Source organism: Herpailurus yagouaroundi, unplaced genomic scaffold, assembly GCF_014898765.1.
Source record: "Herpailurus yagouaroundi ecotype Mexico unplaced genomic scaffold, PumYag 184, whole genome shotgun sequence".
NCBI lineage: Eukaryota > Metazoa > Chordata > Mammalia > Carnivora > Felidae > Herpailurus > Herpailurus yagouaroundi.
The window spans coordinates 8,055,251-8,072,335 of record NW_024412415.1 but is presented as its reverse complement, the minus strand read 5'-3'; the positions used below and the strand labels follow the sequence as shown (position 1 = coordinate 8,072,335).

At 36.6% G+C, this 17,085-nt stretch overlaps 1 protein-coding gene across 1 annotated transcript in view; it reads left to right on the top strand.

Moving 5' to 3' along the window:
- EXD1 (exonuclease 3'-5' domain containing 1) overlaps positions 1-6,803 on the top strand; it is a 37,999-nt gene extending 31,196 nt beyond the window's left edge. Inside the window, exons 11-12 of the mRNA XM_040492329.1 lie at positions 300-491; positions 5,049-6,803. Of these exons, the coding sequence (XP_040348263.1) occupies positions 300-491; positions 5,049-5,687 (831 nt within the window). The 3' untranslated portion in view covers positions 5,688-6,803. The remainder of the gene's footprint in view (positions 1-299; positions 492-5,048) is intronic.
- The last annotated feature ends 10,282 nt before the right edge of the window (positions 6,804-17,085 follow it).

Below are 17,085 nucleotides of genomic sequence, written 5' to 3'. Positions count from 1 at the left end.
GGTCCTATAATTAAGTCTACTTCAGTTTTGAATGAGAAGTCCTGATTGATTGATGGATCAATTGATTGATCCATCTCTCTCTTTCTCTCACCCTCCCACTCCATCTTTTCCCTCTAACATACACACACTCATACATACATGAATTGTGTGTGTATATTTTCGGAAGGCTAGCCAGAGTGTGAAGATAGAAGATAATAACTGAAGAAAATGACAGTAACTCCTAAGCAACTCTTGAATAAACATTTACTTTCTTTAAAGTTTTGCTTATTATTCAGAGAAAATTGTTTTGGTGTTTCTAGGAAAATCCAGAAGTGTGGTTCACACGACCTCTTTCACCATCTTTACTGAAAATTTTGGCCCTAGAGGCTACCTACCTACTACCCCTTCGTTTGGTACTCCTGGATGAGATGATGTCTGACCTAACCACCCTTGTGGATGGTTATCTAAACACCTATCGAGAAGGGTCCGCAGATCGCCTGGGAGGCACCGAGGTAGGTACAGCTGTCTGTGACTGTATTTTTAGGACTTCCACTTCTGTCTTGGTCCTCGTAGAGGGCACAGTGATGCCCACTTTTCACAGCTACAGCAAATCCTGAGGCCAACTTGGTAATAAATATTTTTGAAGGGGCTATAGCTTGGGCTTAATTCATCTCTTTGAGTACTTTTTCACAATATTAAGTTATGTTCTGTCAAGGAATGAATAAATTTAAGATTTAATTACTAATTTTTAAGAAGCCAGCATAATGTAACAGAACTGTAGACCTGGAGTTGGCAAACTATAGCCCTAAGGCCACATCTGGCCCACAGATTGTTTTATGCAGCTCGAAGGTAAGAATGGTTGTTATAGTTTTAAAGGATTGTTTAAAAAAAGTGTATGCAACAGAGAGCATTTGTGGCTAAAATATTTATTATTTGGCTCCTTACATAAAAGGGTTACAGTCTGCTGCTATTAGCCATTTTCACTTAGGAATACTGAAGCAAAATCCTAAATAAAGTAATAGCATTTTTGGTATGATCCCTACTTAGATGTATTATACTAATACATCTTTTAGTATCTTTTAACGTGCTCCTGGTTTCTGCTTTACTATTAGCAAATTATCCATTTTACTGGAACAAACAAAGTCTTATGATTATCTCATGCATGCTGAAAAAAATGTAACTTTCCTGTATTTTGCTCTCACTGTTTAACAACAACAAAAAATTATAAAAATTCTTGCATACCTGGTTTGATTGGAGAATTTAAAGCTCTCATTTATCATCATAAAACTAAGGAGTTTTATAACTTTATTTTGTTCTCACTGTTTAGTGCTGAAAAAATTTGGTAATATTCTATATACATTACTGATTAAAGTTGGAATGCCTGATAAAACATATATCACAAGCAAGAAGTCTACATAATGTTTGATTGGGAACACTAACAGCATTCCCATTAATATCAAGAAAATACAAAAATTGTGACTACCACAACTACTTTAACATTTTTTTGAAGCTATTAGCCAATTAAATTTGAAGGAAAAAAAAAGACAAACTACAAAAATTGAACAGGATGAATCACAATTATGCCTAGCCTATGATACAACTGAAAACTGAAGAAAATCAATGGAAAAAGATTACCACAAAGGAACAATTTAGTAAAATGAATACTGATATAAAACGTGATAGCTTTCCTACATCCATACACACAGCAAGAAAACATAATGGGAGAAAACATCCACTTATATGATTGTAACAAAAGGTAGAATACCTAGAAATAAATATTATAAGAAATGTGAAATACAGAGATAAAGAAAACATTAAAATATTACTGAATGACATAAGAGGACTTAAATGAATGGTGACACTAAGTATTTTTAGCAATCAGTTATTCCTGAATTAACTTTTGAATTTACCTCTATTCTAAGAAAAATATTAACAGCAGCTTTATTTTTGCAAACTATGATTGTAGTGTTTATAAAGATAAATATAAATAAGAATAATCCTGTCAGCTATGAAAACATTTAAGTCTATATTAAATAAAACAGGTGTGGGGCGCCTGGCTGGCTCAGCCAGTAGAGCATATGACTCTTGATCTCGGGGTTGTGAGTTTGCCACTTTGGGTACAGAGATTAGTTAAAAACAAACAAAAAATTAAAAATTAAAAGTTTGTGACTGGTACGTGTGTAGGCAGATCAATGGAAAATAGTAGAGAACCCAGCAGTAGCTCCAATATATATCTATCGGTATAGTTGGGATAAAGGTAGAATTTCCAATTAATGATAAAAAGATAATTATTCAATAAATGGCTTTAGGCAATTGACTAACTATTGTAGGGGAGGAGATCAGAGTTGGATTACTATTTCTTTTATTACCAAAGTAAACTCCTTGGATCAAGTATTTATGTAAACAGTGAGATTATAAAATTATTGGAGAAAAAAGAATTAAAAGAAAAGTATTTCAGGGGCGCCTGGGTGGCGCAGTCGGTTAAGCGTCCGACTTCAGCCAGGTCACGATCTCGCGGTCCGTGAGTTCGAGCCCCGCGTCGGGCTCTGGGCTGATGGCTCAGAGCCTGGAGCCTGTTTCCGATTCTGTGTCTCCCTCTCTCTCTGCCCCTCCCCCGTTCATGCTCTGTCTCTCTCTGTCCCAAAAATAAATAAACGTTGAAAAGTATTTCACAATAAGGAATGCTTTTCTTCCCCCCGCCCCAATTCATTGAGGAATAATTGATAAAATTAATTGTATATAGTTAAAGCGTACATTGTGAAAATTTGCTATACATATACATTGTGGGAATCATTATTGACACTAAGATAATTAACACATTTGTCACCTCATATAGTTAACTCTGTGCGTGTATGGTGAAAATGCTGAAGATTTGATCTCAGCAACTTTCAATATACAATACCAAATTATTAACTATAGTTACCATACTGAACATTAGACCTTCAAAATTTATTTTTCTTGTAACTGAAAGTTTGCACCCTTTGACCTACATCTCCCTCTTTTCCCTTCCCCCCCATCCCCTTGCAACCCCCATTCTATTGTTTCTATGAAATCAGCTTTTTTTTTTTAATTCCACATATAAATGATACCATACAGTATTTGTCTTTCTCTGTCTGGTTTATTTCACTCAGCATAATGCCCTCTAAGTGCATCAATGTCACAAATGGCAGGATTTTTTCTTTTTTATGGCTAAATAATATTCCATTGTGCGTGCATACGTGTGTGTGTGTGTGTGTGTGTGTGTGTGTGTGTGAGTGAGAGAGAAAGTAACATTTTTTTTATCCATTCATGCATTGATAGACACAAGTTGGCTCTTATGAATAATGCTACAATATAAAGGGAGTGCAGATGTCTCTTTGAGATAGTGCAGTCATTTCCTTTGTATATATACCCAGATGTGAGATTGTTGGACTGTATGGTAGTTCTATCTTTAACTTTTTAAGGAATTCCATACTGTTTTCCATAATAGCTATACCAATTCAATTTCTTTTCCTGCCACCTGTGCATAAGAGTTCCCTTTTCTCCACATTCTTGCCATCATTTTGATAATAGCCATCCTAACAGGTATGAGGTGACAACTCATTGTGGTTTGGATTTGCATTTCCCTCATGATTGGTGATGTCAGATACATTTCATATACCTATTGGCCATTTGAATGTCTTCTTGGAAAAAATGTCAATTCGGGTCCTTCATTCATTTTTAAATTGGATTACCATTTGCTATTTTGCTACTGAGTTGTATGAGGGAATGCCTTTCTATGTAATGCAGAAATACTCTGAAATCATAAAAGATGAATAAATTTGAGTTTAAAATTTTTGTTTGGTGAAAATACTGTGAAGAAAGTCAAAAAGCAAGCAACCTGGGAAAAATTATTTGCCTCGTGTAACAAAGAGAACATTTTCTTAATATGTTCTTTATTGTAGCATTTATGTAATGACAGAATACTGGAAACAACCCAAATATCCATCTATATGGATTTGGTTAAATAAATTATGGCATATCCATACAGCCCTTAAAAATGCTACTATAGAAGAATGTCCAAGGTAAACTTTATGGCTTAAAAAATCAAGATGCAGGGGCACCTGGGTGGTTCAGTCAGTTAAGCGTCCAACTTTGGCTCAGGTCATGATCTTGCAGTTCACAAGTTCGAGCCCTGCATTGTGGAGCCTGCTTTGGATTCTGTGTCTCCCTCTCTCTGCTCCTCCCCCGCCCATGCTCGCTCTCTCTCTCTCTCTCTCTCTCTCTCTCTCTCAGTAATAAAGAAACTTAAAAAAAATCAAAATGCAGAAGGATATATAACACTGTTAACCATTTGTATAAAATAATTTTTAGAAAGAGTTATCAAAATAAAAGTTTGAGAGAAAACAAAAATTGAAAAATGCAATCCAATGAGAAGATAAATATTTAGTAAAGGATATTTATACACACATAATCACAGATGCATAGACTATCTTTGGGAGGCTACATAAGAAATTGCTTTTTAGAAAGTGCCCTTGCTAAGGCAATTGGGACCACAGGTTGGAGGGAACACTTCTCATTGTGTAATCTTTATACATGCACACACACATGCATAACACACAACACACACACACACACACACACACACACACACACACACATAACTGGATTCAAAATATTTAAGTTAAGGGGCACCTGGGTGGCTCAGTCGGTTGAGCCTCCAACTTGAGCTCAGGTCATGATCTCATGGTTCATGAGTTTGAGCCCTACATCAGGCTGTGCACTGCAATGAGGATCTTGCTTGGGATTCTCTTCCTCTCTCTCTGCCCCATTCCTGTGTGCTTTCTCTCTCTCTCTCTCTCTCTCTCTCTCTCTCTCTCTCTCTCTCTTTCTATTTTCTCAAAATAAATAAACTTAAAAAAAATAAAGTTAAAATATATTTGTTAATAAAAAAAATAGTACTACTATAGTTGAATACACTAGAGGGAGCTATAAGAACACATTTGAGTTGATCCTCACTTACTAAATACTTTTAAGTGTAGTGCAAGTGATTTTAAGGACCATATTTAGAAGTTTGGTTACAGCAGACTTGTGTTGTTTTCTTTTCTTAGCCTACATGTATGGAGCTTCCAGAAGAGCTTCTTCAACTCAAGGATTTCCAGAAGCAGCGCAGAGAGAGAGCTGCAAAAGAATATAGGGTGAATGCACAGGGACTCCTAATAAGGACAAGGGTACATCCAAAGAAATCAGTGCCAGAGACAGCAGGGAAAGAGGGAAAAGTAGGGTTTTCCTTACTTTGTAAAAATTCTGTACTAGATGAAACTCATCATGTAAATTTGCTGAAAGAAGAATCTAAGAATAAACAGACTTCAACAGAACCTCAACATGTACCTCCCATGAAGGAAGAAACCAACGAGGATTCTATCAATAAACTCATTTGCCTTGAGTCAGAGAGGCTAGAGGACCAGAGAATAGCTGAAAAAGAACACAGTAAGACACCCAAACAGGAGTTTCAGACAAGGTTATCTTTGAAAGAGGAGATAGAACAGTTACTGATGGTGCAAAACCAGGAAGATCTAAAATGCACAAAACAAGATATTTCAGTGTCTCCTTCCCTTCCTCAGGAAACCAGAGTCTCTCCAAGTGACACCTTTCATCCTTTTAGAAAAGCCGTGTTTCCTACATTTCCTCCCTGTCCAGCCTTGGAGAAAACTGATTCTTGGATAAATCCCTCTCCAAATCTGTCTTAGAAATGTGCGATTTGTTTTTGAGACCATGAAGGTGGCTCACTTCTTCTACCAGCAGTACCTTCCTCAGAGCTTAAGTTTGTCATGTTGGAAATTTAGTTTTGCCTCAGTCACGAAGGAACGCCTTAGGGAAAATGATATTCTCTTGCTTACTTCTACATGCCTGGAGTTTGATTAGGATGGGAATGAATAAGTTAAATAATGGAAGAAGTAAATTTTTTTATTATGTCACTGTGCGGAAATATTCCCAGTGGTCAGAGCAAATTATTTCTCATAATTTGGGTTTGGAGGATTTGAGGAGGGGAAAAATCTCGGACTTAGTATCTGGAAGCTATATGCTTTTAAACTTTTTGTTTTGTTTTTGTTTTTTTGTTTTTATTTTTAATAATTTAAGCTCTGTGCCCAACCTGGGGCTCCAACTCACAACCCCAAGATCTGAAGTCACATGCTCTACTGACTAGCCAGCCAGGCACCCCTACTTTTAGACTTTTGTTGTATTTTTTGGTCTGAAAAAGGTTGGTAAAACTTTTGCCAATAAGTTTAAAAAAATGGGAACTGATAACTTTACCAGTACTTTTTTCCTTAGTAACATTTTCCTAAAATATTAACTTTAATTTATCAATTGTACCTCAAAAAAGCTGAGAAAATACCGACTTTTTAAAAATTTTAATGTTTTGTCTGTTTTGTGTCATAGACAGGCACTAGTTAATGTTATTAACAGGCATCAGTATCCCAGTTTTAATTTCTTTTGATTCTCTTTACTTTCAGAAGGTTTTGTCCATTTTTGTAAGAAAGCAGGGGCTTCTTTTGAGTATGTTTATTATGTAAACTTGAAGTTTGATTCCCCTCTTTTGCCTGGAGTTGGTATACTTTTTTTTTTCTTAATTAAAAAAATTTTTTTTTCATTTTAAGTAGACCACACCCAATATGGGGCTTGAACTCACGAACTTGAGGCTAAGAGACACATTTTCTACCAAGCAAGCCAGCCAGCACCCAGTTGGTATACTTTTTTAGGGTGAAAGGAAGGCAGCTTGTACGGAGCCCTTTTTATATTGAATACTTGCAAGGTGCTCACGTTCTATTGTATACAATAACCAATAAACCTGTTTTGGCATTGGATTATCTCTTTTCTTCGTTTTATCACAGTAGGAATATGTTAGAGTATGTCTGGATTTCTCGGTCCGGAGTCCAGTCTAGAAATCTATAAGTTGACTCTCATACAGGTTCTATTATTTATTGTGCTTGTAGGAAACTTAGGGACAATCTACAATTAGAAACATCCTTGTCTGCACTCACTGATTCTATTATGAGTGCCTTTGAAAGACTAGTTGTGCCCTTCCAAACTCCAAAGCCCAGATCTAGTCTACACTCAAGATGAAGTCAGGCCCAAGAACAGTCAGGCCCAACAGCCCTGCTGTTGCTGTGTCTCACTTTTTCCTTAGTTTAGAAGGTCATGTGGGGCCAAGATGGCTTCTGCTTCATCTTGGGTAAATACATCTTCAGATGTATTTCAGATGTATTTCAGAATGTGGTTAATCTAAGTTTACTCTGGAAAGGGTCTGAATTCTTGTAAAATTCCTAGAATTGATTTAACTTCTTATGGAACTATTAAATTACTACACACAACATATATACATACAGGCTACAAACAAAAATGAAATATCCTTCATATTCAAAAAAAGCTTTCTTGTTTCATTATGTTTGTTTTGGCTGTAATTAAAAAAATTTCTTTTTTAATGTTTTATTTATTTTTAAGACAGAGAGTGACAGAGCATGAGTGGGAATAGGGCAGAGAGACAGGGAGACATAGAATCCAAAGCAGGCTCCAGTCTCTGAGCTGTCAGCACAGAGCCCGACACGGGGCTTGAACTCATGAACTGTGAGATCATGACCTGAGCCGAAGTCAGTCACCCAACCGACTGAGCCACCCGGGCACCCTGTTTTGGCTATATTTAAAAAGAACTTTTGGGCTGTGTTAGGCCTTTGTTGTGCTGCTCAATATGGTAGTCACTAGCTGTATGTGTGGCTATTGAAATTTAAGATTAAATTAATTAAATTTAGAAATTCAGTTCCTTGGTTGGACTTGCCTATTTCCAGTATTCAGTAGTCCCATATGCCCAGGGACTATATAGTATTGAATGTCACAGATGAAGAGTATTTCCACCGTTTGAGAAAGTTCTTTTGGACAGTGCTAGTTGAGAAGTACTTTGACTCCCAGAACTAAATGAAACTTTTGGGTTTCATCACAGTATTTTCTCAGTGGACACTCATATGCCTGGAACTGCAGTGTTCTCCACAGCCTCATTCTAGCCTGGAGTGCCAACCTAAACCCCATGTATATGCCCAGCTCCTACTGTGAAGTTCTCTTTCGGCTAGAGTGAAAAACCCATGGGGCACCTGAGTGGCTCAGTTGGTTGAGTGGCCCGACTCTTGATTTCCTCTCAGGTCATGATCCCAGGGTTGAGGGATTGAGCCCTACTGGGACTCTGCGCTGAGCATGGAGCCTGCTTAAGACTCTCTTTTCCTCTGCTCCTCTCCTCTGTGTGTGAATGCACTTGCCCTCTTTCTCTCTCTGTCTCTGTCTCTGTCTCTCCCAAATAAATAGAAAAATAAATAGAGTGAAAAATCCCTGTGTCGTTCAAGCCCTGTCAAGTGCTATGTGCCATTACTCGGACTTCTTGTCTCCATTTGCCCAGAATTTTGGGAAATCCTACGTTCTTATTCCCACCCACCATTGACTTCTTTAGTTACTCTGTATTTTTCTAGTTGAGAGTTAATAAACTTACTAAATGGTTTCCCAAACTCTTGGGGTCTTGCTGCAGTTTACACTAATTTCCCGCATCTCTTGTACTCAGGTCTGACTTCTAATTTCACCTTTCTGTACATGACCTACAATTAGAACTTCTTTTTTTTTTTTTTAATTTTTTTTTTCAACGTTTATTTATTTTTGGGACAGAGAGAGACAGAGCATGAACGGGGGAGGGGCAGAGAGAGAGGGAGACACAGAATCGGAAACAGGCTCCAGGCTCTGAGCCATCAGCCCAGAGCCTGACGCGGGGCTCGAACTCCCGGACCGCAAGATGGTGACCTGGCTGAAGTCGGAGGCTTAACCGACTGTGCCACCCAGGCGCCCCTACAATTAGAACTTCTTATATGTAATCTGACCCTTTTACTTTGGGAATTAGGAAACAGAGTTCAATGACTTCCCTGGACAAAAATGCACAGGATAGAACCAGAGTTGTTTCTTGGTCTATTCAACATTCTTTCACCTATATTAAAAAGTCACTGCAGCAGCTTTGCCTCCAATCTTGCTGTGGGCTTGGTAAATTCTAACACGACACAATAGAATTTTATTTTTTTAAAAAAATTTTTTTTCAACATTTATTTATTTTTGGGACAGAGAGAGACAGAGCATGAACGGGGGAGGGGCAGAGAGAGAGGGAGACACAGAATCGGAAACAGGTTCCAGGCTCTGAGCCATCAGCCCAGAGCCCGACGCGGGGCTCAAACTCACGGACCGCGAGATCGTGACCTGGCTGAAGTCGGACGCTTAACCGACTGCGCCACCCAGGCGCCCCGTAGAATTTTAATGCCCTATAGACCTCTCATTGTTTTGATACAAGGCAAGTGCCACTAGCCAGCTGAGATGAGACCCCTGGGTAAAGTAGGGGACCTCTGGGTATTTAGCAAGGTATACTTGCTAGGCATTTATTATAGTAGTAACACAAATAAATACCTTACAGGAAATTTAGAGAATAAAGAGAAAAATATATCATCTCACATTATATAATCCTTCCTAGTATTTTGGTGTTTTTTTTTCTTTTTAATTTTTAAAGCATTTTTATTTATTTTTGAGACAGAGAGACCGAGTGTGAGTGGGGAAGGGACAGAGATAAAGGGAGACATAGTATCTGAAGCAGGCTCTGGGCTCCAAGGTATCAGCACAGAGCCCAAAGCGGGGCTTGAACTCACCAATGGAAAGATCATGACCTGAGCCCAAGTCAGATGCTTAACCAACTGAGTCATCCTGGCGCCCCTTGGTGTTTTTCTTTGAATCTTATTTCATTCTCTTCCTCTCTCTCTCTCCCCCCTCCGGGCCCACAAACTTGAAACAGTCATAACTATAATGTAAATACACTTAGTTTGTTTTTTAAGTCATATGTTTTTCCATTTCATTATCCTAACAGACAACATTTTTAGTAGATGTTTCATTTTATTTTGCGAGAGAGAGAGAGAGAGAGAGAGCGAGTCTGTGGGAGGCAGGCGATGTTGGGGGGGGAAAGAGACAGAAAGTGAGAATTTCAAGAAGGTTCCATGTACAGTATGGAGCCCAACTTGGGGCTCAATCCCATAACCCTGGGATCATGGCCTGAGCTAAAATCAAGAGCCAGATACTCAACTGACTGAGCCACCCAGGTGCCCCAGTAGATGTTTACTTTTATTTGTTTAGTAGATGTTAAATTTTAATATTCATGTACTATTAAATAGGATTTGGAAAATACAGGAAAATAAAAAATTTACTCTTATTTCTCTAACCCAACAGTAAAAGCACTTTTGTTAATTCCAGTGTTTATGCATAGGATTTTGGCTCCTACACAGTTGTAATCATAGATATGTGAATATTCTACTTTATGAATGTCTTCCTATGCTGTTGCACAACTTTGTAAAGATTTTTTAACGACTACATAATATTTCTAAGAAAATGCTGTATGGTTTATTTAACTATATTGTGATATATTCAGCTTGTTTCCAATTCCTTATTTCATGCTTTTTAAAGCTATCGCAAAGCTTTTTCTATGTTTTGAATCATTTTGTTACAGTGAAATTGCAGAAATAGAAACAGCAGGTCAAAGAGGTTTTCTTGTTTTTGTTATTACAAAAATTTTTTTAAACCTCTTGCTAGGGGTGCCTGGGTGGCTCAGTTGATTGAGCATCTGACTTTGCTCAGGTCATGATCTCACAGTTCGTGAGTTCAAGTCCTGTTTGGGACTCTGTCCTGACAGCTCAGAGCTTGGAGCCTGCTTCAGATTCTGTGTCTCCCTTGGTCTCTACCCCTCCCCTGCTCACACTCTATCTCTCTAAAAAATAAATAAACATTTGGGGCTCCTGGGTGGCTCAGTCGGTTAAGCGTCCGACTTCAGCTCAGGTCACGATCTCGCGGTCCGTGAGTTCGAGCCCCGCGTTGGGCTCTGGGCTGATGGCCCGGAGCCTGGAGCCTGCTTCCGATTCTGTGTCTCCCTCTCTCTCTGCCCCTCCCCCGTTCATGCTCTGTCTCTCTCTGTCTCAAAAATAAATAAACGTTAAAAATAAAATTAAAAAAAAAATAAAAATAAATAAACATTAAAAAAAAAAATTTTAATGGAATGCAAGCTGGTGCAGCCACTCTGGAAAACAGTATGGAGGTTCCTCAAAAAACTAAAAATAGAACTACCCTATGACCCAGTAATTGCATGACTAGGCATTTATCCAAGGGATAAAGGTGTGCTATTTTGAAGGGACACATGCACCCCCCTGTTTATAGCAGCACTATCAACAATAGCCAAAGTATGGAAAGAGCCCAAATGTCCATCAATAGATGAATGGATAAAGAAGATGTGGTATATATATATATATATATATATATATATATATACACATACAATGGAGTATTACTCAGCAATCAGAAAGAATGATTGCCATTTGCAACTATGTGGATGGAACTGGAGGGTATTATGCTAAGTGAAATTAGAGAAAGACAAAAATCATATGACTTCAATCATATGAGGACTTTAAGAGACAAAGCAGATAAACATAAGGGAAAGGAAACAAAAAGAATATAAAAACAGGGAGGGGGCCAAAACAGAAGAGACTCATAAATATGGAGAACAAACTGAGGGTTACTGGAGGCGTTGTGGGAGGGGGGGATGGGCTAAATGAGTAAGGGGCACTAAGGAATCTACTCCTGAAATCATTGTTGCACTATATGCTAACTAATTTGGTTGTAAACTTTAAAAAATAAAAATTAAAACAAGTTAAAATAAAAAAAAATTTTTTAAGCTCTTGCTAAGTTACTTTCCAAAAGTGTTAACCAATTATATTGCCACCTCCAATTTTTGTAGTAATGATGCATCATTGAGAACATTAGATTTTTTTCTTGAGAGGCATGGCATACTTATGATCTTTAAAATTCTAACTTCTTCATTTATAAATGCAAAGTTTCCTGTCAAATTTTATAACTTACCTGCATTGGATATTATGAAAATTAATGAAAACATAAATATTTGGGATGTTTGAATCTCAATAAATGTCCCTGATCTCTAAGTAAGGATAAAGTTACAGATAAAATATTTAAATCATAGAAACCCTAAAATAAAGCCAAAGTCTATATACTCATGATAAAAAATATCTTTGAAATGTCTTCAGAGCTCTCTTTAGGGATATTATAGAAAGAGATGTTTATTGTTGTATGAAACAATCTTAGCTAAATTGCTAGGTTCACCCTAAGACAAAGTTTGATAAATTCTTTTCCATATTCTCTTAGGATTTGAGCCGGATTTGAGCCAGTGACTCTACAATTTAATAGACCTCCTCAAACAGGAAGAGCTGTCAAACTGTAATCAGGGCATAATCAGCAATCTGATCTTAAAATAACATAAGTCATTGCAAAAAGAAAAAAGTCTAGACTATGCTTCAATTTAGTCATGAGTAGCATTTCTTAAACAATGAGACGGAATAGAAAATATCAGAGTGTATTGCACATAGTAAGGGAAAATATTGTTTCGTGAAACTCTTTTTCTTGGTTGTATGCCTGGGGTAAGTGTGCGTCTATTGCTGGTTGCAGTAAAACAAACAAACAAAAACAAAACTATTGAAGATAAGCACAGAAGGAAATTTATATCTTTTTTTTTTTAATTTTTAAGTTTATTTATTTATTTTGAGAGAGATAGAGACAGCATAAGTGGGGAAGGGGCAGAGAGAGAGGGAGACCAAAAATCCCAAGCAGGCTCTGCACTGTCAACATGGAGCCCGATGCAGGACTCGAATTCATGAAACCATGAGATCATGAGCTAAAACCAAGAGTTTGGACGCTTAACCAACTGAGCCACCCAGGCGCCCTGGAAATTTATATCTTTATTTACCTAGTAAACATGGAAGATCTTAAGTCAATGATCTCAGCTTCTATCTTAAACTGAAAAAAGATTAGTAAACATGAGGTAAGTAGAGGATAAAATGAGTAATGTTAAGAGTAGAAATCAATACAATTAAAAGTAGACAGAAAAATCAATAAACCAACACCTAATTGGTTGAAAATATCAATAAAATTGCTCGACTGTTAACTATATTGACCAAGATAAAAAATGAAACAAAACAAAAACACAAATCACCAATATCAGGAATGAAAGAGAGGTCATCAGTATAGATCATACATATATTAAAAGGATAACAGTGGACTACTGTGGACAGTTCTGTGCCCTCAAATTGAACAATTAGTCGAAATGGGCAAATTCACTGAAAAACACAAACCACCAAAATTCAGTGAAAAGCACAAATCATTGAAAAACATAAATCACCACGTAGAAAACCTTAAAAGAATGTTTGTAAAATTTTGTTTTAAAGATTTTATTTGAAGTTGGTTTTGCAAGATTGTTATATTTCTGTATGAATGTATTTTTGAAATGTTTATTTAGAGAAAGAGGGGAAGAGAGTGCACGTGTGAGTGGGGAAGGGGCAGAGAGAGGAAGAGAGAGAGAATTCCAAGCAGGCTCAACACCGACAGCGCAGAGCCCAACGCAGGGCCCAAAGTCATAAATTGTGAGATCTTGACCTGAGCTGAAATCAAAAGGTGGTTGCTTAAGTGAATGAGCCACCCAGGTGCCCCTGTATGAATGTATTTTTTATTGGAATAATATAAAAGAATTTTTATTTAAAAAAAAAGACAATGGGGTGCCTGGGTGGCTCAGTCGGTTGAGCGACCGACTACAGCTCAGGTCATGATCTCACGGTTTTCGAGTTCAAGCCCCGTGTGGGGCTCTGGGCTCTGTGCTGACAACTCAGAGCCTGGAGCCTGCTTCTGATTCTGTGCCTCCCTCTCTCTCTGCCGCTCCCCCTCTCATGCTGTCTCTCTCTGTCTCAGAAATAAACATTAAAAAAAATTTTTTTAATAAAAATAAAAAAAGACAAGAAATAGAAAACCTGAATATGTCTAAGTCAGTTAAACAAATTTTATTCATAATTTGAAACTTTCCCTAGAGCAAACTTTGTACCCAGTTAGCTTCACTGGTGAATATCTAAGGAAGCAATAATAGCAATACTTACAGGATATAAAGAAGGAGGAGTCACTTCCCACTTCATTTTATGAGGCCATAAATAATGATATTACTCTGATACCAAAACTAGACTAATATTGCAAGGAAAGAAAACTATACTCCAATATTCCTCACAAACATATATGTAAAAATCCTTAACAAAATATTAGCAAATAGAATCTAGAAATATATAAAAAGGATAATACATCATGACCATTTGGGGTTTATTCCAGGGACACAAATATAGTTTAACATGAAAATATAATCCATGATATTAACAGAATAAAAGAGAAGGACCATATGATTGTCTCAATAACTACTGAAAAATACTTTGGATAAAAATATACATCAATTCATGGTAAAACAAAACAAAACAAAAAACAAAAAACAAAAAAACAAAAAAAAAAACCTCTCAGCAGACTAGAATTAGGTGAGTACTCCTTTTACCTAATAAAGTGCTTTTAAAAAGCTAAAGGACTAGGCAACAAAAGAAAAAAAAATAGACAAATTGGGCTTTGTGATAATTTTTAAAATTTGTACATCAAAAGACACTGAAGAGAGTAAAAAGGCAACCCACAGAATGGGAGAATAGATTTAAAAATCATATCTGATAATGGATTCATATCCAGAATATATAGAGAACTCCTAAAATTCAACAATGAAAAAAACCTGACTCAAAAATAGGCAACAAGCTTGAATAGACATTTCTCCAAAGAATATATATAAATTTCCAATAAATACATGAAAAGATGCTCAATATTGCTACTCATTGAGAAATGCAAGTCAAAACTACACTGAGATGCCACTTAATTCCCATTAGGATGGCTACTATCAAAACCCAGAAAATAGGGGTGCCTGGGTGGCTCAGTCGATAGAGTATGCAACTCTTGATCTTGGGGTTGTGAGTTTGAACCCCACAAAGAGGTAGAGTTTACTTAATAAGAAAGAAGTAAGGAAAAGAAAAGAAAAGAAAAAGAAAGAAAAGAAAGGAAAATATCAAGTGTTGGTGAAGATGTAGAGGAATTGGAACCCTTGTGCATTATTGGTGGGAATGTAAAATTGTATAGTTGCTGTGGAAAACATTATGGTGTTCTCAAAAATTTAAAAATAGAATATCAAATCTCCTTCAATTTTACTTCTAGGTATATACCCAAAAGAATGGAAAACAGGGTTTTGAGAAGGTATTTGTGCCCCATGTTCATACCAATATTGTTCACAATAGCTAAAACATGGAAACAACCCAAGTGTCCATTGACAGATGAATGGATAAGTAAAATGTGATATATTATACAATGGAATAAGATTTAGCTTAAAAAAAAAAAAAAGAAATTCTATACATGTCACCCATGGATGAATCTTGAGGACATTATGCTAAGTGAAATAAGCCAATCACAAAAAACAAATATGCGCTATCTAGAGTAGTCAGAATCAGGGGCGCCTGGGTGGCGCAGTCGGTTAAGCGTCCGACTTCAGCCAGGTCACGATCTCGCGGTCCGTGAGTTAGAGCCCCGCGTCAGGCTCTGGGCTAATGGCTCAGAGCCTGGAGCCTGTTTCCGATTCTGTGTCTTCCTCTCTCTCTGCCCCTCCCCTGTTCATGCTCTGTCTCTCTCTGTCCCAAAAATAAAATAAACGTTGAAAAAAAAAATTAAAAAAAAAATAAATAAATAAAGTAGTCAGAATCATAGAATCAGAAAGTAGATGGTTGCTAGGGGCTGGGGAGAAGTTGCTAGCCCCAGTTGCTAGGGGCTGGGGAGAAGAAGGAATGGGGAGTTACTGTTTATAGCTATAGAGTTTCAGTTTTCCAAGATGAAAAGAATTCTAGAGACTGATGGTAGTCATGTTTCTACAACAATATGAATGTATTTAATACCAGTCCCCTGAACATGTAAAATGAACAAGGTGGTAAATTATATATGTATTTTATCACATTTCTTAAAATTGGGGGGAAAACCCTATTACTAACATCACATGTATAATGTTGAAAGCCTGAATGTTTTCCACATACCATTGAGAGCAAAGAAAGAATATATGCTGTCACTACTTTGACATGTAATGTAGTTACTAAGTAGTGAAATAAGGCAAGAAAAACAAAAGCATATAGATTAGAAATTGAAAAAGTAAAATTGTATTATTACATGACATGATCAGGTGCATACAAAATTCTAAAGAATCTACAAAACGCTACTAGAACCCATAAGTTAATTTAGCAATGTCACAGATACACTGTCAATATACAGAAATGTGAATATACAAAAAATACTATCAAAGAAAAATCAGAAATTGAAAATTTAAAAATAGTACCATTTATTATAATGTCCAAAAGCGTGATATCCTTGATATGTTTAATAAAATATGTTCAAGACCAGTGCATATTGAAAACCACAAAATGTTGCTGAGAGAAATTAAAGAAAATGTAAATAATATTTTTTTTTCCCTTTTTTCAGGGGGGGATGTTATTCCTTTATTTAGGTCTTAACTTCATACAAGAATATTTTGTAATTTTCAGTATATAAATCTTGTATTTCTTTTGTTAAATTTATTTCTAAGTATTTTATTCCTTATACTATCATAGATGGAATTCTTTCTTTTTATTAATCTATTTTTTGAGTTAGTTAACACACTGTAGTCTTGGCTTCAGGAGTAGAACCCAGTGATTCATCCCTTACATATGATACCCAGTGCTTATCCTGAAAAGTGCCCTCCTTAATGCCTGTCGCCCATTTAAACCACCCCTTCCAGCAACCCTCAGTTCTTTCTTTGTTATTTAAGAGTTTCTTATGGTTTGCCTCTCTCTCTGTTTTTATCTTATTTTCCCTCCCTTCCCCTATGTTCATCTACTGAGTTTCTCAAATTCCACATATGAGTGAAATCATAGGATATTTGCCTTTTTCTGACTGACTTATTTTGCTTAGCATAATACACTATAGTTCCATCCATGTTGTTGCAAATGGCAAAATTTCATTCTTTATCATCACCAAGTAGTATTCCATTGTGTGTGTGGTATATATCTATAGGTATAGGTATAGGTATAGGTATAGGTATAGGTATAGGTATAGGTATAGGTATAGGTATAGATATAGATATAGATATAGATATAGATATAGATATAGATATAG